This window comes from Schistocerca cancellata, chromosome 2 (assembly GCF_023864275.1).
Source record: "Schistocerca cancellata isolate TAMUIC-IGC-003103 chromosome 2, iqSchCanc2.1, whole genome shotgun sequence".
NCBI classification, from domain to species: domain Eukaryota; kingdom Metazoa; phylum Arthropoda; class Insecta; order Orthoptera; family Acrididae; genus Schistocerca; species Schistocerca cancellata.
In genome coordinates, this window is record NC_064627.1 from 430,150,543 (window position 1) to 430,178,526 (window position 27,984).

The 27,984-nt window shown below is 40.7% G+C and overlaps 1 protein-coding gene across 8 annotated transcripts in view; it reads left to right on the forward strand.

Annotated features, from left to right (window-relative positions):
• The window catches only part of LOC126161900 (zinc finger protein 761-like), a 121,707-nt gene that overhangs the window by 77,812 nt on the left and 15,911 nt on the right, over nt 1–27,984 (forward strand). For all 8 annotated transcript variants that reach the window (XM_049918061.1, XM_049918058.1, XM_049918055.1 and 5 more), the window contains one exon: nt 20,040–20,104. In XM_049918061.1, coding sequence (XP_049774018.1) covers nt 20,040–20,104 — 65 coding nt within the window. The remainder of the gene's footprint in view (nt 1–20,039; nt 20,105–27,984) is intronic.

A 27,984-nucleotide genomic window follows, 5' to 3' on the forward strand; every position in this document is an offset into this window, starting at 1 on the left:
CTCATCAGATAACACCCCCCCCCCACCCCCCCACCCCACAAAAAAAAAAAAGAAAGAAAAGAGGTGTGCACTGTAATTGAGGAAGGGGACAATGTGATATTCAGATTTTGAGAGACCACATGATTTGGAAATGAACCACTCGCAATATTCAACAATTTTTCAGGTTTCCTCAGTATGACTGGTCAATGGTGTGATCTGAAAGCACATTAGTATAAAATATCCATGCTTACTCTCACTATGTGGGAAGTTACTCCATCCTTTTAGAAAATATCTACTTGTTTACTTTCTACTGCATGATTTGCAGTTTAAAACAGTTTTCTAACCTGTGTATATGTCCCTGTGAAGTTATGATCAAAGCACTGCATAGAGCACCTTCAGGATGTTGGGCTGTATGCTCCCTGCCAAGTTCTGCTTCTTGACATAACTCAACTAATGAAAATAGATTTTGTCACTCATCCATAAATTGTTAACAAACCTTGATAGTTTTATTTTTGTAGTAAATAACTTGTTTCTTTATGATCGTGAATTTTTTGGATTTTGAGGAGTGAAGGTTAGATCATGGTGTTAAATTTGCCTAACTGTTCTTTTAAAAGTGCCAAGGGTGATGCTGTGGTAGTAAGCTGAGTGATGTAGAACACTATTGATTACAACTCCTTTGTGCTGGTTGTTTCTAGGCATATGTGCTCTTTTTGGCCACCTCCATTTATTTCTTGTGTGGGCAGATTAGTTGACTGTGACTATGATGAATCTTAAAATGATTGTGAAAACATGGCATTCCTGCTCATAAGAATTATAATTTTAATGAAGTGGTACAATGTCATATACATGATGCTCAGAGATACATGACTCAGTTGTTGCCAAATGATAATCAAGATGGTAAACGTCTGACTGTCCGACAACATACCCCCCCCCCCCCCCCCCCCCGCCCCCCTTTTGTCCCGTTGATTCATTACAGTGCACAGAACAGTACATGTTTCAACATTACTTTTCATTCTGACCATCCTGTATGTGTTCTGTACAGCTTGTCATTGATGGATATAGTGAGTGCAAGAGCGTCATCGAAATGCTTAACAAACTACAATGTGAGATGCTAGAAGAAAAGCATGAGTTGCGACATAGCCGCAGTAAGGTTCTGCAGCGACCCAGAAATTATTTTATTATAAATCTAGCCACAGACCACAAATGCTTATTACTCAGGTTATTACTAATTTTCTCAATGATTACCATCTTCAGACATGAGTAAATGAGGTATATTACACAATTAGTGAACATTGTGTATTCTGATCATAAAGTCACATTAGTTAACCAGACTAGTTTCATGGAAAAATTAGAAATTTTGAGTATCATGGACATCATTAGGTACATGTTGGCACTTTAAGGAAACAGAGTATACTGCCTTTCTAACTTTGTAACTGTAAAGTGTCAGCTTGTATGGTGTAATGATGTCCACAGTACGTGAACTTTGTAATTTTTTGGTGAAGCTTATATGGCTAATTAATATAACTATATCATGTAAATACACTATAACACAAATTGTTTAATATACTGCATTTATTAGTCTGAAGATTGTCATTGTTGATCAAAATTAATAACCTGATTAATAAAAATTTGTGAACCATGATTGGATTTGTAATAAAATAGAACAGAAGCGTTATGTAAGAGTAGACACTAACTTTAAGATCAAGAAACATATAACGTGTTCATACATCTCTCACAACAATCATGAGGATAAAATTAGGGAGGTTTCAGCTTAAATATACATGTATTTACAATCTTTCTTTCCATATACCTTTGGGGAATTGAGGGAAACTCTCTCTCTCTCTCACTCTCTCTCTCTCTCTCTCTCTCTCTCTCTCTCTCTCTCTCTCTCTCTCTCTCTCCCCCCCCCCCCTCCCACCCCCTTCCTCTCCCTCTCCATGAGAATAGGCTGCTGAAGGCCCAATGGTACCGACCTACCTCTGTGTCAGCCTCATCTGCTAGTCACTGGATGTGGATGTGGATGGTCGTGTAATCAGCACATTACTCTTCAGGCTGTTGTCAGTTTTTGTGACTGGAGCTGCTGCTTCTCAGTCAAGTAGCTCCTCAGTTTGCCTCACAAGGTCTGAGTGCATCCCACTTGCCAACAGTGCTTGACAGACCCAGATCGTCACACATCCAAGTGTTAGCGAAGCTCTGCAACGCTTAACTTCGATGAACTGATGGGAGCCAGTGTTATCATTGTGGCAAGGCCATTGGTGGGAACTGAGGAAGGGGGGAAAATAATTATAGTACAAATTATACCCACTAAAACACAAAATGGTTTGTGGAGTTCAAAGTACACGTTAATGTTGAAAATTTGCAAAGAATGCATACCACTATATCAAGGAATAACTGTTGTGAATGCAAAATCAGGATTTTCCAGCAGAAGAGTATGAAAGAGTTACAAAAGTGCTATTGAAATCTGAGCCTTCATGCGCAGAATGAACAATGCCTTTTAGAATTTGAGAAGTTTCTAAAGGTAGATAACACAAAACATGTTTTCTGCTTATTGGGCCAAAGTTATGTTTCATTGAAGCTGATCAAATGAGGTGGCATATTGGTGTGGCCCTGGACTCACACGTGGAAGGACCACAGTTCGAATCCACATTTGACCACCCTGTTAAAAATTTTGTACTGCTCTCTAGATCACTTCAGGTGATGTCATCACAAATAACAACAGTAGAAGAAAAAGTGACCTGCATTACTTATCCCAGAAGATGCCAGTGGACTAAATGGCCATGGAAGTTTTTAATTATTTAACCAACAACATATCATGTCTGACAGGTAGCAAAACAAATTTTAAATTTCTACTGAAGTTGTTCTGATTGTACAAATGTTTCTTTCCTAAGGATAAGCTTTTAATTAAAAACTTATAGCATATCTAGAAAGTAAAAAAAAAGTGTTTGCTTTTATTATTATGTATGAGTTTTTTTTCACTTAATAGCGTGAGTATTATCAAAGATGGGATGAGTTAGTTGACATTCTTAAGCTGCTGGAAATTGCCTTGAATACAGTCAAATGATTGGAAGCTACTGCAAATGTGTATGTTGGGAGAATTCCTGGGACTCATGTACCAATGATGCCAAAGGTACATCAAGAACTATCCTCACCTGTGAATCATGTCTTCTGTACACAATGTACGGGATCTATGACTGTTTGTACACTGGACTGTGAGCGGCATGTCAGTGGTAGAGCTAAGTGCCATTAGAGAGCATGTAGGGACCAGAAAGAACTTGGGGCATTATACAAATCGTCCTGATCAACAAGTTCCGCCGAAACCGAAACTGAACCAATGAGACTAACTTTACAACTTGCTGTGTCCTGTGTCAGAAGGAGGCAAATACAAAAGAGAAGGGATCTGTTAATAGTTAGCAGTTGAAACATACAATGATTAATGATGCCCCTGAGGGAAATGTCAGCAAGAGATGGAAAAGAACAGCAGGTGCACTCAGTGTGTATTCCTTGGGGCTCAGTCATCATGTTGAAGAGGCTGTTCCAGTAGCCACTGATAGAACATGATGCAACCAGCCGCAGATAGTGGCACATCTTGGAAAAAGTGATAGCTGCTGCCTGGGTTCTGAGGTCATGCTTGGATCTTTACAGTGATTGGCAGTGAGAGTTGAGAAGGTAACCTTTTTCAACAAGTTTCAATGAAGCTCATAATCTGCAGCATTGATCCCAGAACTGATTGTAGTGTTCTGGTTTTGAGTCAAGTGGAAGGAGGGAACTTGAGACTTTGATGGTTCTGTGATGAGCTAGGCTGAGATAGGGCAACTTTCCATCCAGCCCAAATATAGATAGCTGTAGGTGACCCGGAAGTGTCATAAGATCTGAAGAAGTGCCTCCTAAAGGTGAGAGCATTAAAATTTTAGTGAAAACAGCAGAAATGCTCACAACAAAATACCAGAGTTTGAAGCACTAAAAAAAAAATTCAGTGAAGCTCAGATAATTCTAAGTTCAGAAAGCTGGTTAAAACCCATTAAAACACAGAATTGACAGCAGTGATATATTTGGGGGAAATATGAGCATGTATCAAAAGGAAAGCCTAATAGTAAACAGTGGTGTGACATGTTGTCCCCCAACTACTGGGCACAGTTTTTTGTTCAAGGGATCTACAGTAGATTATTGTTAATAGAGGGGCTCACTCAACTTCAGTTTCACACTCATTACTTGTCATCAGAAACAAGAAACTCAAATCCACTGAGATAGAAATTGAAACTGCATGCAAGATTGTCTAGGCAAAACTCAGTATGAAGGGTGTGTATAAATTTATAATTAGATCCTTCCATCAGCCACCAGATGCACCTCCAGATGAAGCAGAAAATGTTAAAAAAACCTAAGTTCACTAATATGTAAGTTTCTTGATTATACTGTTGTCCTTGGAGAAGACTGCCAACAATCAATTGCAAAAATTACAGTTTTGTAAATGGTGGACATGACAGGATGTCCTGCAAAACATTACTAAATGTGTTTTCTGCAAACTACCTAGAAAAGTTTGTTCAAAAGCCCACTCATGATGGAAATATCTTGGATCTAATACCAACAAATAAACTAGATGTCTTTGAGGATGTTTACATAGAAGCTGGTATCAGCGGCCATTTGTAGCAACAATGATAACCAAAGGACAAATGGCAACTAAAACAAGCAGAAATATTTACTTGTTCAGCAAGGAAGAAATATAGGCAGTAGTTTCATATCTCAGTAAGCAACTTGAACCATAGTGCTGAGAAGGAGAATGCAGAAGAACAAGGTGTTGGGTTTAGAAGAGTAGTGTACCATGCACTTGATAAATATGTGCACATGGTCGAATAGTTCATGATGGAAGGAACCTTCCATGGTATATAGTCACTGTAAAGAAATGTCTAGAAAAACAGAGACAATTTCATAAGAAGTGAAAAGAAAGCATAGGGCTGTAGACTGGGAGATGTTGAATGTAATGTATTTGGCTGTCAAGATGGGAATGCGTGAAGCCTTTAAGTATTACCATAACAGATTATTGTTGTAGGATCCCTCCCAAAACCCAAAGCAGTACTGTACTGGTCATATATGAAGGGAGATTTTGGGAGATGTGGTACCAGAGTTATTATCGAAACACTCATGGGTAAGACAGGACAGAAATTGACTTGAGTAAAGCAAAATCAGAAGCACTGAAATGGGTTTTCAAATGTGTCTTTACAAGTGAAAATCTTGGGGCTTTTCGCCAATTTAATTCTCACACCACTGTAAAGAGGACTGATATAAATATTAGTGTCAATGATGTTGAGAAACAACTGAAATCACTAAAGTTGAACAATGATCCAGGCCACAATGGAATCCCTATCAGAGTCTATACTAAATTTGAGGTTAAGTTGCCCCAACTTTTAACCATAATCTACCAAAGACACCCTGAACAAAAAACTGTGCTCAGTAGATGGAAGACAGCACACATCACACCCATCTACAAGAATGGTAGCAGAAGTGATCCACAAAATTATTGTCCAGTATACTTGACATCCATTTGTTGTAGAATCTTAGAACACATTCTAAGCTCAAATATAATGAGGTACCTGGAACAGAATGACCTCCTCCATGCCAGTCAGCATGGTTGCTGAGAAAACTCACATTTTTCTCACACGACATCTTGAAAGTGACGGAGGAAGGCAGATGGGTAGATGCACTATTTCTTAATTTGGCTTGATACCACACCCATGCTTATTACCAAAAGTGCAGTTTTATGGAGTATCAATCAAAATTTGTGACTGGGCTGAGGCTTTCTTGATGGGTGGACACAGCATTGAATGGAGAGTCAATGGCAGATTTAGAAAGGGAAGTGTGCTGGGACTCTTGTTGTTCATTTTGTTTATTAATGACTTTGTTGACAGTATAATAGTAACCTCAGACTTCCTGAAGAGGATGCAATTATCTGTAATGAAGTACTCTCTGGAAAATATTCAGGCAGATCTTTATAAAATTTCAAAGTGGTGCGAAGATTGGCAACTTGCTCTGAATGTTAGGAAATGTAAAATTGTGCACAATGCAAATAAAAAAAAGATGTAGTACCCTATGAGCTATGTTCTACAATTGTGGAACATCTCTCTTGATGATACATAATTTGAATCTCAATATAAAATGGTAATGGCACCTTGCTAGGTCGTAGCAAATGACGTAGCTGAAGGCTATGCTAACTATCGTCTCGGCAAATGAGAGCATAGTTGTCAGTGATCCATCTCTGGCTAAGTCGGCTGTACAACTGGGGCAAGTGCTAGTACGTCTCACTAGACCTTCCGTGTGTTGGCGTTCGGTCTGCCATCACTGACAGTGGCGACACGCGGGTCCGTCGTATACTAGCGGACCGCGGCCGATTTAAAAGCTACCACCTAGCAAGTGTGGTGTCTGTCGGTGACACCACATTATGACTGCAATATCATTGAATCACAGTCATAATCAATCAACTTATACAAGTGCCTGAATGTAACCCTTTGAAGACATATGACATGGAAAAATTACATTGGCTCAGTTCTAAATAAAACAGGTCACAGACTTTGATTTAATGGAAGATTATTAGGGATGTATAATCAGCCCACAAAGGAAACTGTTTACAAATTACTTGTGTGACCTACCCATTATTAATCCAGTGAAAGAAACTCCAATTGAAAATTATACAAATAAGGTATTTGGAAAAGTCATTAATTGGTTTTCTGCAAATGGGCTTGCTCTAAACTTTGAAAAAACACAGTACATCCAATTTTCTGCTGCAAAAAGTACAGTTCCTTCAATAAATATAACACATAAACAGAAATCAGTAGACAGGGTAGATCATACTAAGTTTTTGGGTGTACACATAGATGAGAATCAAAAGATTGGGAATTCTTACAACAGCCTCACAGTACATTTACTTACTAACGAAATTTGTTCTCAACAAAATGGACCAGTTTAAAAACAACAGTGACATTCATGATTATAATACCAGAAAAAAGAAAGACTTACACTATCCTTTACTCAACCTATCTTTGGCACAGAAAAGGGTAAAATATGCTGCTATAAAAATTTTTGACAAATTACCAGATGAAATAAAATGTCTGACAGACAGCAGTAATAGCTTCTATACCATAGATGAATTCTTCAATAGGAATAAATAAATGTATAAATATAGTATATGCATTTTGTGCCAATTAAGGTAATGGGATAAATAATAGAAATATTCATCCTTAACTAAGGAAACATTCCACGTAGGAAAAATATACCTAAAAACAAAGATGATGTGACTTACCAAATGAAAGTGCTGGCAGGTCGACAGACACACAAACGAACACAAACATACACACAAAATTCAAGCTTTCGCAACAAACTGTTGCCTCATCAGGAAAGAGGGAAGGAGAGGGAAAGACGAAAGGATGTGGGTTTTAAGGGAGAGGGTAAGGAGTCATTCCAGACCCAGGAGCGGAAAGACTTACCTTAGGGGGAAAAAAGGACGGGTATACACTCGCACACACACACATATCCATCCACACATATACAGACACAAGCAGTGTGGGAAAAAAAGGACGGGTGTACACTCGCACACACACACACATATCCTGTATATGTGTGGATGGATATGTGTGTGTGTGCGAGTGTACACCCGTCCTTTTTTCCCCCTAAGGTAAGTCTTTCCGCTCCCGGGACTGGAATGACTCCTTACCCTCTCCCTTAAAACCCACATCCTTTCGTCTTTCCCTCTCCTTCCCTCTTTCCTGATGAGGCAACAGTTTGTTGCGAAAGCTTGAATTTTGTGCAAGCTTTCGCAACAAATGGTTGCTTCATCAGGAAAGAGGGAAGGAGAGGGAAAGACGAAAGGATGTGGGTTTTAAGGGAGAGGGTAAGGAGTCATTCCAATCCCAGGAGCAGAAAGACTTACCTTAGGGGGAAAAGAGGACAGGTATACACTCGCACACACACACATATCCATCCGCATATACACAGACACAAGCAGACATTTGTAAAGGCAAAGAGTTTGGGCAGAGATGTCAGTCGAGGCGGAAGTACAGAGGCAAAGATGTTGTTGAAAGATAGGTGAGGTATGAGCGGCGGCAAATTGAAATTAGAAATTAGCGGAGATTGAGGCCTGGGGGATAGCGAGAAGAGAGGATATGCTGAAGGGCAAGTTCCCATCTCCGGAGTTCTGACAGGTTGGTGTTAGTGGGAAGTATCCAGATAACCCGGACGGTGTAACACTGTGCCAAGATGTGCTGGCTGTGCACCAAGGAATGTTTAGCCACAGGGTGATCCTCATTACCAACAAACACTGTCTGCCTGTGTCCATTCATGCGAATGGACAGTTTGTTGCTGGTCATTCCCACATAGAAGGCTTCACAGTGTAGGCAGGTCAGTTGGTAAATCACGTGGGTGCTTTCACACGTGGCTCTGCCTTTGATCGTGTACACCTTCCGGGTTACAGGACTGGAGTAAGTGGTGGTGGGAGGATGCATGGGACAGGTTTTACACCGGGGGTGGTTACAAGGGTTGGAGCCAGAGGGTAGGGAAGGTGGTTTGGGGATTTCATAGGGATGAACTAAGAGGTTACGAAGGTTAGGTGGATGGCGGAAAGACACTCTAGGTGGAGTGGGGAGGATTTCATGAAGGATGGATCTCATTTCAGGGCAGGATTTGAGGAAGTCGTATCCCTGCTGGAGAGCCACATTCAGTGTCTGATTCAGTCCTGGAAAGTATCCTGTCACAAGTGGGGCACTTTTGGGGCTCTTCTGTGGGAGGTTCCGGGTTTGAGGAGATGAGGAAGTGGCTCTGGTTATTTGCTTCTGTACCAGGTTGGGAGGGTAGTTACGGGATGCGAAAACTGGAGCAGATTCGTTTGCCACAAAGACCTAGGCTGTAGGGAAGGGACCGTTTGATGTGGAATGGGTGGCAGCTGTCATAATGAAGGTACTGTGAGTGAGTTGCCTTTCACTCACCCTTCACAACCTTTCCAGCAAACCTCAACCTCCTCTCATTGCACACAAACCCAGTCTCTCCCATCTACTCAATCTCCCACTTCCAGCTCCACTCCCTCCAAAACCTCAAAATTCCAATCAACACAATCTGGAACCACAACACCCCAATTCAGTAGTTAACCTTTCCTCCAAACCTTGCCTTTCACTCACCCTTCACAACCTTTCCAGCAAACCTCAATCTCCTCTCATTGCACACAAACCTAGTCTCTCCCATCTACTCAATCTCCCACTTCCAGCTCCACTCCCTCCAAAACCTCAAAATTCCAATCAACACAATCTGGAACCACAACACCCCAATTCAGTAGTTAACCTTTCCTCCAAACCTCTCTCCCAATCCGAAACCTCTGTCCTATCCATAGGCCACACCTTCAGCCCCACTCCCAGATTCAACCAAACAGCCCTCATCAAAGATTTACTGTCCTACACCCGTACTCTCTGCTGGAAATATCACTTTGCCACAAAGAAAAATGATCCTAATCCTACTCCTAATGATCCAACTCCCCAAGACACTATCCAAATTGAACCCTGCCTGGAACAGTTCCGTCCTCCGTCACAGCGGGACCCACCTCCTCTTCCTCAAAATTACCCTCTCCGAACCTTCCAGGAATTTCTGACTTCCAGCCTTGCCTCTCAATCCTTCTTAAAAAACCTTAATCCTACTCCCAACATCACCACTGCTGAAGCCCAGGCTATCCGTGATCTGAAGGCTGACCGATCCATCGTCATTCTTCTGGCAGACAAGGGTTCCACGACTGTGGTACTTGATCGTCGGGAGTATGTGGCTGAGGGACTGCGTCAGCTTTCAGACAACACTACTTACAAAGTTTGCCAAGGTAATCCCATTCCTGATGTCCAGGCGGAGCTTCAAGGAATCCTCAGAACCTTAGGCCCCCTACAAAACCCTTCACCTGACTCCATCAACCTCCTGACCCCACCAACACCCCGCACCCCTACCTTCTACCTTCCTAAAATTCACAAACCCTATCATCCCGGCTGTCCCATTGTTGCTGGTTACCAAGCCCCCACAGAATGCATCTCTGCCTACGTAGATCAAGACCTTCAACCCATTACATGCAGTCTCCCATCCTTCATCAAACACACCAACCACTTTCTCGAACGCCTGGAATCCCTACCCAGTCTGTTACCCCCGGAAACCATCCTTGTAACCATTGATGCCACTTCCTTATACACAAATATTCCGCATGTCCAGGGCCTCGCTGCGATGGAGCACTTCCTTTCACGCCGATCACCTGCCACCCTACCTAAAACCTCTTTCCTCATTACCTTAGCCAGCTTCATCCTGACCCACAACTTCTTCACTTTCGAAGGCCAGACATACCAACAATTAAAGGGAACAGCCATGGGTACCAGGATGGCCCCCTCGTACACCAACCTGTTCATGGGTTGCTTAGAGGAAGCCTTCTTGGTTACCCAGGCCTGCCAACCCAAAGTTTGGTATAGATTTATTGATGACATTTTCATGATCTGGACTCACAGTGAAGAAGAACTCCAGAATTTCCTCTCCAACCTCAACTCCTTTGGTTCCATCAGATTCACCTGGTCCTACTCTAAAGCCCATGCCTCTTTCCTTGACGTTGACCTCCACCTGTCCAATGGCCAGCTTCACACATCCGTCCACATCAAACCCACCAACAAGCAACAGTACCTCCATTATGACAACTACCACCCATTCCACATCAAACGGTCCCTTCCCTACAGCCTAGGTCTTCGTGGCAAACGAATCTGCTCCAGTCCGGAATCCTTGAACCATTACACCAACAACCTGAAAACAGCTTTCGCATCCCGTAACTACCCTCCCGACCTGGTACAGAAGCAAATAACCAGAGCCACTTCCTCATCTCCTCAAACCCGGAACCTCCCACAGAAGAACCCCAAAAGTGCCCCACTTGTGACAGGATGCTTTCCGGGACTGAATCAGACTCTGAATGTGGCTCTCCAGCAGGGATACGACTTCCTCAAATCCTGCCCTGAAATGAGATCCATCCTTCATGAAATCCTCCCCACTCCACCTAGAGTGTCTTTCCGCCATCCACCTAACCTTCGTAACCTCTTAGTTCATCCCTATGAAATCCCCAAACCACCTTCCCTACCCTCTGGCTCCAACCCTTGTAACCACCCCCGGTGTAAAACCTGTCCCATGCATCCTCCCACCACCACTTACTCCAGTCCTGTAACCCGGAAGGTGTACACGATCAAAGGCAGAGCCACGTGTGAAAGCACCCACGTGATTTACCAACTGACCTGCCTACACTGTGAAGCCTTCTATGTGGGAATGACCAGCAACAAACTGTCCATTCGCATGAATGGACACAGGCAGACAGTGTTTGTTGGTAATGAGGATCACCCTGTGGCTAAACATTCCTTGGTGCACAGCCAGCACATCTTGGCACAGTTTTACACCCTCTGGGTTATCTGGATACTTCCCACTAACACCAACCTGTCAGAACTCCGGAGATGGGAACTTGCCCTTCAGCATATCCTCTCTTCTCGCTATCCCCCAGGCCTCAATCTCCGCTAATTTCTAATTTCAACTTGCCGCCACTCATACCTCACCTGTCTTTCAACAATTTCTTTGCCTCTGTACTTCCGCCTCGACTGACATCTCTGCCCAAACTCTTTGCCTTTACAATGTCTGCTTGTGTCTGTGTATATGCGGATTGATATGTATGTGTGTGCGAGTGTATACCCGTCCTTTTTTCCCCCTAAGGTAAGTCTTTCCGCTCCCGGGACTGGAATGACTGCTTACCCTCTCCCTTAAAACCCACATCCTTTCGTCTTTCCCTCTCCTTCCCTCTTGCCTGATGAGGCAACAGTTTGTTGCGAAAGTTTGAATTTTGTGTGTATGTTTGTGTTCGTTTGTGTGTCTATCGACCTGCCAGCACTTTCATTTGGTAAGTCACATCATCTTTGTTTATATATATATATATATATATATATATATATATATATATATATATATACACACACACACACACTCCTGGAAATGGAAAAAAGAACACATTGACACTGGTGTGTCAGACCCACCATACTTGCTCCGGACACTGCGAGAGGGCTGTACAAGCAATGATCACACGCACGGCACAGCGGACACACCAGGAACCGCGGTGTTGGGCGTTGAATGGTGCTAGCTGCGCAGCATTTGTGCACCGCCGCCGTCAGTGTCAGCCAGTTTGCCGTGGCATACGGAGCTCCATCGCAGTCTTTAACAGTGGTAGCATGCCGCGACAGCGTGGACGTGAACCGTATGTTCAGTTGACGGACTTTGAGCGAGGGCGTATAGTGGGCATGCGGGAGGCCGGGTGGACATACCGCCGAATTGCTCAACACGTGGGGCGTGAGGTCTCCACAGTACATTGATGTTGTCGCCAGTGGTCGGCGGAAGGTGCACGTGCCCGTCGACCTGGGACCGGACCGCAGCGACGCACGGATGCACGCCAAGACCGTAGGATCCTACGCAGTGCCGAAGGGGACCGCACTGCCACTTCCCAGCAAATTAGGGACACTGTTGCTCCTGGGTTATCGGCGAGGACCATAGCAACCGTCTCCATGAAGCTGGGCTACGGTCCCGCACACCGTTAGGCCGTCTTCCGCTCATGCCCCAACATCGTGCAGCCCGCCTCCAGTGGTGTCGCGACAGGCGTGAATGGAGGGATGAATGGAGACGTGTCGTCTTCAGCGATGAGAGTCGCTTCTGCCTTGGTGCCAATGATGGTCGTATGCGTGTTTGGCGCCGTGCAGGTGAGCGCCACAATCAGGACTGCATACGACCGAGGCACACAGGGCCAACACCCGGCATCATGGTGTGGGGAGCGATCTCCTACACTGGCCGTACACCACTGGTGATCGTCGAGGGGACACTGAATAGTGCACGGTACATCCAAACCGTCATCGAACCCATCGTTCTACCATTCCTAGACCGGCAAGGGAACTTGCTGTTCCAACAGGACAATGCACGTCCGCATGTATCCCGTGCCACCCAACGTGCTCTAGAAGGTGTAAGTCAACTACCCTGGCCAGCAAGATCTCCGGATCTGTCCCCCATTGAGCATGTTTGGGACTGGATGAAGCGTCGTCTCACGCGGTCTGCACGTCCAGCACGAACGCTGGTCCAACTGAGGCGCCAGGTGGAAATGGCATGGCAAGCCGTTCCTCTAATTACAAAGTTTCAAGGACCAATTTTAAAAGATGAATCCACAAATATAATACAGTCTGTTACTTATTGCTCCTGTTGGGATCATGAGGACAAGATTATATTAATTACAGAGTGCACAGAAGCTTTAATGCAGTAATTCTTCTTGCACTCCATACATGAATGAAACAGAAAGAAGCTCAAGTAACTGGATAATGGGAAGTGCCATCTGCCATGCACTTCACTGTTGTTTGCAGAGTACTTGTTGACAGTGATTCACTGCCAAAGCCACTAAAGATAGCCTTCACTTTGCAACATCATATGTATCGGATGTACTGGGCATCTATGCCTTTCTTTATCTTCTCCATCTTCGTGATGATTATTGTACCAGTTGTAAACACATTTTACTGTCTGTGGAATATGCACCAAAACCAACACAGGACATTTTAAATATGGTGCTGTACTTTATTCCATTCTGAAAGCAAAGTTTAATGCAAGCTTTTTGTTTAATTTTTAAAAATTGCTGTGTGTGCCAGAACACCTGCAACCATTTCAACAACAAATTAAGCATTCAGTGTGGTTAACACTGTCAAAATACATCAGAGACAAGTACACTGCCACATCAATAACAAAACTGTAGCAGTTGGATGTATAGACTCCCATTACAGTAAATGACTGTTTTTTTTTTTTTTTTTTTTTTTTTTTTTTTTTTTTTTTTTTTTTTTTTGCCAAGACTCATACACAAAATCATTTCATCTATACTGGTAGATATTCTTTAAACTGAGTCACTCTGATTACTTGGGCAGAAATCCAGCAAATAATGTTTAGGGCATGGAGTAAGTTATCAGACTCATTGCAACAGTGCATCACAGGCATGAAGAACAGACCTTATATCGTAAATGTTGACACCACTGAACAGAGACTCAGGCACAGTTGTCAAATGAAATCTAAAAGAGCAAATGAGCATTGTCAGTAAGGCACTGTAGACATACTTAGATGTAAGATTGTCAGTGGAAAGTGTTAAATCAGACAGGTGAGAATTTCACTGTAGAAGTGAATCAGAATGGTCATCTTCTGTTCTTGGATGTCTTAGATTAATCAGTAGCTTTCATCATGGTGGAAAGCAGTATCTGCCACAAGGTTAATCAGAGTGAATTATTTTTACTTCAGCTGGCACCAAAACTATAATGACAAATGTAACTTATCTATTGTGGTGCCTTGACCCATAACAATCTCGGAGAAGGGACTCTGAAATTAAATTCCACTCTTTAAGATGGACAATAAGAGGAATGAAAACAATGACGGACCAACAAAACAATGACATTCCTGAAACTTCCTGGCAGATTAAAACTGTGTGCCCGACCGAGACTCGAACTCGGGACCTTTGCCTTTCGTGGACAGGTGCTCTACCATCTGAGCTACTGAAGCACGACTCACGCCCGGTACTCACAGCTTTACTTCTGCCAGTATCTCGTCTCCTACCTTCCAAACTTTACAGAAGCTCTCCTGCGAACCTTGCAGAACTAGCACTCCTGAAAGAAAGGATACTGTGGAGACATGGCTTAGCCACAGCCTGGGGGATGTTTCCAGAATGAGATTTTCATTCTTCAGCGGAGGGTGCGCTGATATGAAACTTCCTGTCAGATTAAAACTGTGTGCCCGACCGAGACTTGAACTCGGGACCTTTGCCTTTCGCAGGCAGGTGCTCTACCATCTGAGCTACTGAAGCACGACTCACGCCCGGTACTCACAGCTGTACTTCTGCCAGTATCTCGTCTCCTACCTTCTAAACTTTACAGAAGCTGCCCACGAAAGGCAAAGGTCCCGAGTTTGAGTCTCGGTCGGGCACACAGTTTTAATCTGCCAGGAAGTTTCATATCAGCGCACACTCCGCTGCAGAGTGAAAATCTCATTCTGGAAACATCCCCCAGGCTGTGGCTAAGCCATGTCTCCGCAGTATCCTTTCTTTCAGGAGTGCTAGTTCTGCAAGGTTCGCAGGAGAGCTTTTGTAAAGTTTGGAAGGTAGGAGACGAGATACTGGCAGAAGTAAAGCTGTGAGTACCGGGCTTGAGTCGTGCTTCGGTAGCTCAGATGGTAGAGCACCTGCCTGCGAAAGGCAAAGGTCCCGAGTTCGAGTCTGGGTCGGGCACACAGTTTTAATCTGCCAGGAAGTTTCATATCAGCGCACACTCCGTTGCAGAGTGAAAATCTCATTCTGGAATGACATTCCTACTTGTTGCTGATCGTAGATTCGAAGACTTCTGTACTGAGATCTGATTAAGTGTGTTATATAACTTCTGCTTAAGGTAAGAACCTTACAGTAACAGGTGACATAGGACACAGGAGATCTCAGTTTAGTTGCATTCCATGCCATACCAGTATGACATATCTTTGTCAGAAATCTATGTCAGATACAGTCAATGGATAGAGCTTCATATATCTTACTGTAAGACACAAACAACAGCCTGGCCACAATGAACCAAAGTTTATTCTTCTTCCACATACAAGCAAACAACAGTTGAGAACATAGATATAAACTTAAAAACAACCTAGGTACTGATACAAGCAGCTCCTGACAATAAGTATGAACACAATGTGAGCATGAGTACCTGCTGCACTGTGCTTATAAAAAGGAGGGCTCCAGTAGATGGTGTGGCAGATACCATACTGTGTGCACAATTCATGTTGCCCATGGCAGGCGGCCTCTGGTGGCTGGCCTGCACAGATGTTGGTGGCAGAAAATTTGAAGTGTAGTGTGCCGTGACCTGGTGCCACAGCATATATACAAGTATTACATACAGGTTTATAGCAGTTTACCTTGTGAAACATCATTACAAAAAATTATAAGACAGCAGGATGTTACAAACTGAATCAGAAGCAAAAAGAATGAAATTTGGAATTGATATTACTGAGGTGCAACACAAATCCAATAACATTTCTGGATGTGGTAGCATGGAGAGAGATGATTGTTGTCACATCTCAGTGCTGCAAGTTTTATTGTAAGTTCAAGCTGCACCAGCTGGACTTCAGTCAACTGGGATAGTTAAGGCTATTGCAAGACACACTTCTGAATTAGCATGCAGCTGGTTGTCTTTCAGAAAATAAATAAATAACTTCTTCCTTGGTTGCTAATAATTTGAATCTCAGTTCTACTAGCTATATCTGCAGAGTGAGATATAGTGCACCATTTCTGTATACCAATTGCAATCGCGCAGCACATCTGTAGTAATGTATAAATACTTATCTCTTTTAACCTCAGGTTGTGGTATTGTGTTATCAACAGCAGACAAGACAGAACACATGTTCAGTTATGTTCTCCTCGTGTACTAGCAAACTGTGTGCTGGTATCACCTTTGGATTTCACCAAAACAGCCACTTACTTCAGTATTTAACTCCTGCAGCAATTAAACATAAAAATAGTAAGGTACTTACCTGATTTTTTGAAATTGTACATAACTCACAGCATCACCATTACCAGATGTTTATCAGCATTATAGCTGATGTGGTATGGTATTGTCGTGGTTGTCCATCAGGAAAAAATTAGCAATTATCTAAAAAATATCATCCATCACCATAACATCAGTGAGCATTGTTCACCCATATGAAGAACCTGATCTCAGTATGAAGAAAAATGCTGTCAGGTCATTAAAGGGACATACAGTATTTCACGTATTATCAAAATGTCCCAGGAGTGAAGAAGATTACTGGATGCACGTGACTTCACAACACCACTGACAATTATTGTGAAAAATATGCATTTTTCTTGAAATAACTAGAATGTGAATACCATTAAAATAGAGCTTTAATAAAAGAAAAATGCTAGTTACTGTAGAGGAAGTCCCATAGGCAGTAACTATAACTGAAGTTCAAACTTAAAATGGAGTTTCAGAATCTGAAATGTGTCCAGATGGTACAGAAGTTCATGACACACTTTGAAACAGACTTTTAATTTTTTACCATTTAAATTGCATCCTTGGCTTCTTGAACCTGTTGGGAATGCTGTTGTCTCACTGTTGGACGAAGTCAATTTGGTTTTTCTCCTAAGAAGCTAACTAATAGATGCTACATGTCTTAAAGACTGAACTCCAGATTTTAACAAGAGGTTGTACTGTTACTTCTGTACATATTGATCATTGTCCTTATTGCATATAGCATCCTAAAATACAAATTTTCATAGCCTGTATCAGCCCCTCCATGCAAAAATAAAGGTGTCTTGAAGCTTGTGTCAGAATTTTTTAATCTGACACCAAAGGAAGAATATTAATGAAATGAGGGATGGTATCACTCAAACTTCAAACTGTATCTGTGATGCTCCATTAGCAGATTTTTCTTTGCCACATGTAAGATATGCACATGTCTACCTCAATTTGGAGAAATCTCATTCCTGTTAGATAATTTTTCATATTTTCTAAGAGCAGCATGCCACTTGTGTGTAAAGTGTATTTACGTTTTCCTTGGAAGGTCAGTACTCACAGGGGAAGGTTTTCTTAAAATATACATCTCAGAGTACTGGTAACCTTTATGACATTAACGTGTATCATAAAAAAAATTTCCTCCTCAAAAAATTACATTTTGACTCTGAAGATTATAATCTTGTGATACCACTATAATATGAATCTCTGTGCTAAAGGTTCAGAAGATAACCTCTGAGTTTGAAATTCATAGGCTGAATTAAAAAAAACTATCTACAAAACTAGGAAACCCAGCAATGCTTCACAGTTGCTAAATATGTATGGAAATTGCATATACATCCTGAATTCCTTGCTTCTTTCTATATGTCCATCTTCTTATCCCCACTCTCTCTGTAATCCCCCCCCCCCCCCCCCCCCTGCCGGGCTCTCTGTGCATGACCTTCTCCTCCTCTTTCTGTCCATCATCTCCTCCTCCCTTATCTCGATGTCCATTTCCATCTGAGTGTTCAGTAGAGAATCATGTAAAAATCTGAAGTAAACCCACCAAGATATTTTCGAAATTTTTGGTAACAACCTTTATCCTTATACATTACATATATACAGTATTTATGTATATGTGTAGTATATTAGAAAAATATATAGCCTATGACTGTCCGAATGTTCAATAGAGTATCATATAAAATCTCGAAGTAAATTAGTCAAGAAGTTTGTGGTAACAAAGCGTCCTCTTTATGTATTACATATTACGTATATATTACACAAAATATAGCTTATCTGCTTTCGTCCATCTGAATGATATAACTGTCAAACTAATTTTTTGTTATCAAAATGTGACAGCAGGACTGTCAAAGTGAATGCAATTTTCTTAAAAAAATTTTCTTTTCCATATGAAAAGAATTGGTCTAGCTGTTTTCAAATGATGATCTTTCCTAACTGATTTTAATTTCCAACTTTCCTGTTGGATTTTTCAAAAAACTTCTTTCGGACAAACCTCGTTCTGACAGCAGGAGGGGGGAAAACAAATCAGTCAAGCTGTTCTCATGTGATGAGCTTTCATACATTCAGCAACTGATTTTTATTTATATAGACTATGAGACAACTGCTGGCAAGTGCTTACTATTAGGAGGCAAAGTGTGAAGTACTGCTGACAGTCATATATGGGGCATTCTGAACCTATTTGTTCAAATTAAAACAGGAGGTAGAGAACACGAAAACTAATGTATTTCAATAAGGAATATATGGTCTCTGAAGTCAGCTTGTAATGTTAGGGAATATTTTGTTAGTGGTGCTGAGGTAAGCTGTTGTGTTGGTGTTGCTGACTGGGAATATTCACATTTTACATGTTTTGGCACATTTGAATTCATGAGGTACTCGATCTCATGCTCATCAGCTGTGATTCACTGTTAATGTGTGGGCTGTCATTCTCGTGGTAGGTTGGTTGGACCATACATTATTGCATTGTGCCTCAATGGACAGAGATATCAGATACTTGTGAAACATGTGTTGCCAAAACTGCCAGAGGATGTACCTCAGAATGTTAACAATGGATATAATTCTAGCTCGTTGAAATGCTAGTCCATTTCTGCACTGCTTTGAGCAATCATCTGAGCGCCACTTTTGGGAATCGATGGATCGGCTGCATTGGCCTCTGGTCACCTAATCTGTCATGTCTGAATTTCTTCCTCTGGGGTCATATGAAACAGCTGGTGAATGAAACTTGTGGAAACAGAAGATCTCATCGCTAGAATCGCTGTTGCTGCTGGTACTGTTACAGACATACCAAGAATCTTTGAATGGACATGACAGTCAAAAATCCAACGGTGTACTGCATGCATGCAGGCCAATGGTCATATATTCAAGGACTTCCTGTGAATGCCGCTGGTTTAATTACCATTATAAACTACCTTCTCTGTAAGTTATATCTAGCATCTAAAATTGCAGTCAACCATAAGTAAATACATTTGATTTTATGTTCTCAACCCCCTGTATTAATTTGAATGAATAGTTTTGGAATACACTATCTGACTTTCAGAACTAATAGTTCCTTCCTTGGGGAGGGTATAGGTTGGAGAAGTTTGAAAAGGATGGACTGGTCACTCAGACCCCAGGATGAGAGAGACTCACCTGTCATGACGACGTCCTCAGAGGTGCCTCAGTTTTGGTTGGAATTGTTATACACTAATGTTCCTGGGCTTTGAAATAAAAATGTCTCATTTTCAATTGACTGATACTTGTGTAAATGATGTGCTCATCTTTTGTTTTATTGTTCAATTGTTCATGAAAACAGAACTATGCTATGTCCTTTGAATATCTATATAGTTTTAACCCAAAAGATTTTCATGTAGATTTTCTGTATAAGTGAAACCTGGAATTTTGAGTTTGACTTATCATGCATTGGCAGAGAATAGATTTGTTTAATGATTTTATTTTCAAAGGCGAGTTCATTTTGGGACAGTTAATTGTGATTTAATCTGACCTAAAATTTTGTTTCAGGAACTGTAGAAAAGGAGAACAACTGCAAAACAATCTTCATGGCAGGACTGGAGAGCTGGATATACGTAAGAGATTATCTTCTACTGGATACAATTTATCATTAGTACTGTGGCTCTTATTTATGTGGTAAAGACCTGATTATGGGATTAAATGAAATTTTGCCACCTAACTGGGGTTAATGTCAGATTTGCTCATGTTGAGTGATGTGGAAATGGAAGGAATATGCAGTGAGAAGAGGAAGGAATGAGAAAGGACAGGGTTAGAGAAGAACTTGCTAGGGTGAAACATGCCAGTGCAGACAGGAACAAGTTATGAGGCTGCTAGGAGAAATTATGAGAGAGAAAGGGAAAGTGCAAGGGGAAGGTGGATGATCCAGAGATGCTGCAAGATTTGTTTTTCTCTAGCCATTTTCAGCAAGTAATCACAGAGAGATTATGAACCCGAAAGTGAGGAAAAGTAGTTGGATGGAATCAGATTGCTACCTTGTCGAAATAAAATGCAGGTGGATACCCAACAGAGCAAGGATATGTAGGACTGTAAACACTCACAGAAGACCTAGATCTTCTGAAAAAAACATAGAGCAGAGTATGCAAAGAGAATGGTAGTTCAGAGTGATTGGAAGAGAGTGAGAGATATGATGAAAGAAGAGGCAGTGTGACTGGCTACTAACAACAAGAAAAGGAAGCATGAGTGGTGGATGGATGAATGTGAGAATGCAGTTGAGACCAGGAGGAAAGCATAGATGAAATCGCAATCCTGTAAAAAGCAAGAATACTGGTCAAGATTCAGAATGCGAGAAAAATTGCTAGCAAAACAATCAGAAATGCCAAGAGAAGTAGATGGAATGAAAAACTTGAAGAAGCAAACACAGTCTTCAAGAAAGACAGATCACGAATCTTTTTCAGAGAAATGAAGAGCAAAATTAAAGGCTTGAAGGCAAAAGAAACCTTCATAATAGGACAAGGTGGCACAATAAAAATTGGCGAGAAAGAGGTGTGCGAGGAAATGGCTAGGTATTTTAGGGATTTGTTGAATGCAGAAGCACCAGCTGTAAAATGGACACACAAAATATCCATAGACTGGAAAGAAGCAATTATAATATCACTACACATGAAGGGGAACAAGAAAGTACTGGATAACTACAGGGCATCTCTCTCTTAAACATAGGGTACAAGGTTTTGTTGAGAATCTTGCTGAACAGAGTTGAAGAACAACTGGGCCCAACAATAGGAGAGTATCAGTGTGGCCTTAAAAAAGGGAGGAAAGGGGAGCATAAGAGGTCGGACTGGAGACTGCATATAAGAAGACTAAGACATTGAACACTGAGTCTGACTGGAAGATAGATGGCTAAGTGGTTGAGAAGTTCAACAATTTTCCTTATTTGGGGACGAAGATAACTGGTGGCATACAGAGCAACAGTAGCGCAGTAGACAGGGCACAGCTTTTGCAGAAGCTTTGGTATGTGGTGAAAACAATATATGGCAAGAAAAATCTGTCACGGAATGCCAGATTGCAACATTACACAGCAACTGTAAGAAATTCTGCTCTGTATGCATCACACTCAGCAAGAGAGCTTGTATACAGTTGGAGAAGGAGGAGCGGAAAATTTTGAGAGACTTATGGGCACCAAAAAACATGGGGATATCTGGATATACAGAATATGACAGGAATTGTATGAAAATATTGAACCCATATCGAGCGAGATATGGAAGAGGAGGTTATGATTTGTTGGGCACATCATGAGGATGGACGAGGAGAGGTTGACTAAGAATGTATGGAATGCAACATGTCATATGGGAAACAACTGGGTGAAGGAAGTCAGAGATGACTAGAAGGCTGTAGGATAAAAGAAAGGAATCTACAGGCAGTAGTACAGGACGGGGAAAAGTATAAAGGGTTGGTGGATTGTTACAGGTGGCTGGACACCAAAATCAAAGTTGTCTTAATAGAAGAAGAAAGAAACAGAAGCAGCAAGACAATGAAGAGGTATTGGGAAAAAAGAAGACGTGCAAAACAAGCCACACATGATCCAGAAAGGGTGCTAATGAAGCAAAAGAAGAAGAAGAAGTAGGTGGAGCAGGGAACAGCATGCCTAAGGACAGTAATTACAGCATTAGGGTTGATATGGATGAAATATGAGTAGAACTACACAAACAAATGTGAGTTTTGTGGAGGTCCTGCAGTGCCATGACCAGCCCTGGGTTAACACTGCTGTGAGGCATGTGAGCACTGAGTTGAGCAAGCAGCAGCTGACTGAAATGAAATAACATATTAAAGCAGTGCATTGCTGCAGTTGGGGAATAGGGATGTACTAGACATGGCCTACACCTGAACAGGTGAGGGAAACATAGGTTGGTTGAGCTTTTTGCAGATAACATACAGGGAGACACCATCACACAAAGCTGATCCTGTGGTTTCTACTGTCAAAGAGTGTAATATAATGTGGCAAAAATGGATTTTGTGTGGTGAAGTTTGGGATGTGTATCGTTGCTTAACACAAGAAAACAGAATACTATGTTCTATTATTACGGATGTCTTCCACCAAATAAATAATACGTATCTTGTGTAATCCAGGGTGCTGCTTGTTAATGCTACCATAGGTTCATCTTGGTGTTACTGCATCACTACTCAGAAGTCATGCAATGGTAGAAATAAGCTCCAGGAATTTGTGTTCACAACGAGTTTTATTTTGCACGCTAGATGTTTGGTGGTGAACTACATGTAAAATTGACTTAACACTGTCTCACGACTGACGTCAAACTGAACTCCCAACTCTGTGGTGGCGTACAAATCTCCTCTGTTTATATGATTTTAAACAATTACTGGCATTGTTACATATTAAATTTTTAGGTTTAACAATTAAAATGTTTATGTACATCTTACATAGAAATTTACTTGAAATAAAAGTGAATAATTTCATACAAAGACAGGAAAAAATCTGTTTCTATTAAGACTATAAATTACATGTTTTATCATTACAACAATATGTTTCGCTAATTTGCATATATCATTTTACTTATGTAAAGGATAATCATCCTATCATTTTCAGGTGAACTGAGGGATTAGTTTTATTTAATGAAAAAAAAGGGCCGAGATTCAATTAATTAAATTTTGTATGAGTAAAACTTTACGTTTCTATATAGTCATAATTACAATTCCATTAACTAACACCAATTAAAACATTAGTATGTTTAATTCTGACTGAAAATTACCACGTTATATTTCTATTATGGATACAATTTGTTTCTTAGTTTGAAAGCATAAAAATAGGTGTCTTTCAATGACTAGAAATATCGGAACTTTAATTGTTAATTACCCCATAATTACAATAGCAGTTTTATTCCTACCACATGCCTGAAGTGTGTATAATGTACAAATTGTGATGGTACATCAGTTTTTAACTCAACATGTTTCCATCATTCTGCATGTTCGTGAGGCCCAACGTAAATGATGTCAAAACAATAGCTTAAATTAATGCAAATTATTAATTTACTGAAAAAGAGTATCTTCAATGTATTTGAATCCAGATAACCAGAAAAGACAAAATCATAGCAGCATACTGATATTACACATATGCCCTCTTCGGGAGAGTGGGGATGAGAGTGGTAAAAGGATATAGAATCCCAAAGGATTGTGGTACTACAAGAGGAACCTTTTTTTAAAGGTTAGAGTAGTGATTGAGGCACCCTGTTTTGAAAGAATTCAAAATGACAGAAGAGCCCCCCCCCCCATAAAATGTTTAAGAATAAACAGAAAAGTAAGGTTAGTTTATTTCATCAAAATATTAGAGGATTGAGTAGAAAGGTAGAAGAGCTTTTTGTCTGTTTAGAAAATTTAGAGCACTCTGAAAAGATAGACATCCTATTCCTGTCTGAGTGCCACATAAGTACAGGGTGAGATAACTTACATGTAAAAGATTACACTCATACAGAGCTAATATGGGAAAAGGAGGAGGTGATACATATAGTAAGACAGAATACAAGCTCAAAAACATTGAGACAAGTAGATTTTCTAGTGATCAGTACACAGCAGTGTATGCTTCTGAATTAATACAAAGTCTGTTAAAAAATTCCAGAACTTTGTCCACAAAATTTTTCTGTACTGACCTTTCACTTATTGTACATGGTCTCCTTTGAAATACTCTCCTCCGCAATTGATATATTGCTCCCAATACCATTGGTATGCCTCTTGCTGGATCGTGTGAAATGCCATCTGTGAATTTTCTATTAGCTCGTCTCTCGTTGCAGATCTTTGTCTTTTCAATTCAGTTTTCAACTTTGGAAATAAAAAAAAGCCTGCAGGGGCCAGGTTTGGAGAGTGTGGAGGATGAGGCAGCATAGTGATTTCGTTTTTGCGCAGTAGTTGTGCACCAACAGGGATGAGTATGTGGGTGTGTTATCGTGATGCAGGAGCCATGAATTATTTTGCCCCATTTCAGGCCATTTCCTTCTCACATTTTCTCGCAGGCATTGCAACATGTCCTGATAATACCATTGGTTAACAGTTTTTCCCTGTAGCATGAATTCATGATGAACTAATCCTTCAAAGCCAAAGAAAACTTTCAGTGTGGCTTTAACTTTTCATCTGACTCAGCAAGCAAAAAAGGCTTGGAGAACCTTTCCTGACCCATTGTGAAGATTGAATCTTGGTCTGAATATTGTAACCATAGACCCATGTTTTATCATCAGCTATGATTCTCTTAAGAAACATCTAAAAGCTGTTCAGAAATGGTGAGGCGAAGGTCTTTCTGGTCTTGACTCATGAGCCATGGGGTGAACTTGATGCAAACATGATGCATTCATAAATGCTTTGTCAGTATTTCATGACATGATCCAACTGAAATGATAATTCTTCTGCAACCTCTTGGATAGTCAATCTTCGTTTGGCATGTACAGTTTCATTGACATTCCTGACATGAGCATTGCAGGTAGGTGTTACAGGGTGTCCTGAACAAGGTCATCTTTAACTTTCGTCTTCCTATTTTTAAACTGTGTGAACCATTCATAACATCAGTTATGGCTTAAGCACTCATCACCATAGGCTTCCTACTTCATTTGGAGTCTCTCTTTGAAAGTTTTCTTTAGTTTTGTGCAAAATTTAATGTGGACACATTGCTCTTGTAACTCTGCCATCTCAAAATTAGCAAGCTTTGCAACACAACATTCTACTCATTCAGCACTGAACAATATGTAACAGATATACAACAATGAAACTTCTGGCAGTTACACATCAAACACAAGCGTGTGCAGGGATGCCAACCGCATTTCTCTCCAACACACCACTGGTGCGAAATTACAAATGTTCCAGAATTCTTTGAACAGGTCTCGCACTAAAAAATAGTTCACTTTTAATTGTAACTGTATATAGATCCCCACTGGTAAATTTAACTGTTTATGAGGAACCTGGATTCCTTACTCTTCTATCTGTCAACAGCAGCAAGCAGTTAATAGTCTGTGGTGCCATCAATGTAGATTTTCTAAAGGATTCTGATAATGCAGGTTTTTAAAAGGATTTTGATAGAAAAAATGATCTTGAAACCTTATTTGGATCCTACAATTTTCCTCAGTAATTAGTTTTTCCAGCATGGGTGTATAAAGACAGTAGAACCCTAATTGATGATGTTTCCTTTGGTGAAACTCAACTGTTTACCAATTAACAAATGCTCTCTCTGATCACAATGCACAGTTACTTTGAAAAAAAAATAATGCAGTGCCTTACAGCATTGATACTCCTCAGTGGTAATATGTTAGAATAATTAATGATTCCAGACAAATGTTTTTAAGAAGAGTTTACAGGAGATGACCTGGGATGACATTTACAATGAATCAAATGCTAACATAAAATTTAATCTATTCTATGCTAAATTCATATCATTATTTGAAAATAGCTTTCAGCATAGGCTAATCAGAAAGAACATTAAACAGCCACTTATAAAAACATGAATTGAAGTATCTTGTGAAAGGGAAAGGAAATGTATCTGTTGGCGAGTAGAGATCTTGTAGTATTAGCACACTACAAAAACTACCCAAAATTACTAAGAAAGATTATTAAAATCGAAGAACATGCACATAATGTCAGAGATCGGAAATCTGATAACAGACTTAAGGCGGTATGGAATGTAGTGAAACAAGAGAGAGGACAACCAGCCATAAAACAGAATAACATCACTATTTCACTGAATGGTAGAGCTATAAATGGTGAATCACAGATAGCAAATATATGTAATAATCAGTTCTTAAATATAATAGAAAACATAGGGACAAACAGTTCAAGAGAAAATCACAGCGTTATGATGAAAAAGTAACTCTCTTGAAATTAAATGATATGGATGTATCACCAAGTTCTCCTTCTGAAATTAAGAAAATTATACATTCTCTCAGAAATAAAAGCTCATCTGATTTTGAAGGTGTTTCCAATAGAGTACTAAAAATTTTGCCATTTCAATAAGCACAGTCTTATCGGAAATATGTAATCCACCACTGATCAAGACTTTTTCCAGAGTGACTGAAATATGCCATTGTTTAAAAGTCTCTTTAGGAAAGGTGATAAGAGAGATATCAACAACTACCAACACGTGTCACTGCTGAAATCACAGTCCAAAATTTTTTAGAAGTTGATATATCCTAGAATAATATCTCACCTTAGCAACAATAACTTCATCAGCAAATCACATTTTGGGTTTCGGAAGAGTTGCTCTATGAAGCTCAGATGGAAACCCAGTTCTAAGCAAAGAAGGGAAAGCAGAAAGGTTGAAGGAGTATATAGAGGGTCTATACAAGGGCGATGTACTTGAGGACAATATTATGGAAATGGAAGAGGATGTAGATGAAGATGAAATGGGAGATATGATACTGCGTGAAGAATTTGACAGAGCACTGAAAGAGCTGAGTCGAAACAAGGCCCCGAGAGTAGACAACATTCCATTGGAACTACTGACAGCCTTGGGAGAGCCAGACAAAACTACCATCTGGTGAGCAAGATGTATGAGACAGGCGAAATACCCTCAGACTTCAAGAAGAATATAATAATTCCAATCCCAAAGAAAGCAGGTGTTGACAGATGTAAAAATTACCGAACTGTCAGTTTAATAAGTCACGGCTGCAAAATACTAACGCGAATTCTTTACAGATGAATGGAAAAACCAGTAGAAGCCGACCTAGGGGAAGATCAGTTTGGATTCCGTAGAAATAATGGAACACGTGAGGCAATACTGACCCTACGACTTATCTTAGAAGAAAGATTAAGGAAAGGCAAACCTACGTTTCTAGCATTTGTAGACTTAGAGAAAGCTTTTGACAATGTTGACTGGAATACTCTCTTTCAAATTGTAAAGGTGGCAGGGGTAAAATACAGGGAGCGAAAGGCTATTTACAATTTGTACAGAAACCAGATGGCAGTTATAATAGTTGAGGGGCATGAAAGGGAAGCAGTGGTTGGGAAGGGAGTGAGACAGGGTTGTAGCCTCTCCCCAACGTTATTCATTCTGTATATTGAGGAAGCTGTGAAGGAAACAAAAGAAAAATTCGGAGTAGGTATTAAAATCCATGGATAAGTAATAAAAACTTTGAGGTTCGCTGGTGACATTGTAATTCTGTCAGAGACAGCAAAGGACTTAGAAGAGCAGTTGAACGGAATGGATAGTGTCTTGAAAGGAGGATATAACATGAACATCAACAAAAGCAAAACGAGGATCATGGAATGTAGGCAAATTAAGTCGGGTGATGCTGAGGGACTTAGATTAGGAGATGAGACGCTTAAAGTAGTAAAGGAGTTTTGTTATTTTGGGAGCAAAATAACTGATGATGGTGGAAGTAGAGAGGATATAAAATGTAGACTGGCAATGGCAAGGAAAGCCTTTCTCAAGAAGAGAAATTTGATAACATCGAGTATAGATTTAAGCGTCAGGAAGTCGTTTCTGAAAGTATTTGTATGGAGCGTAGCCATG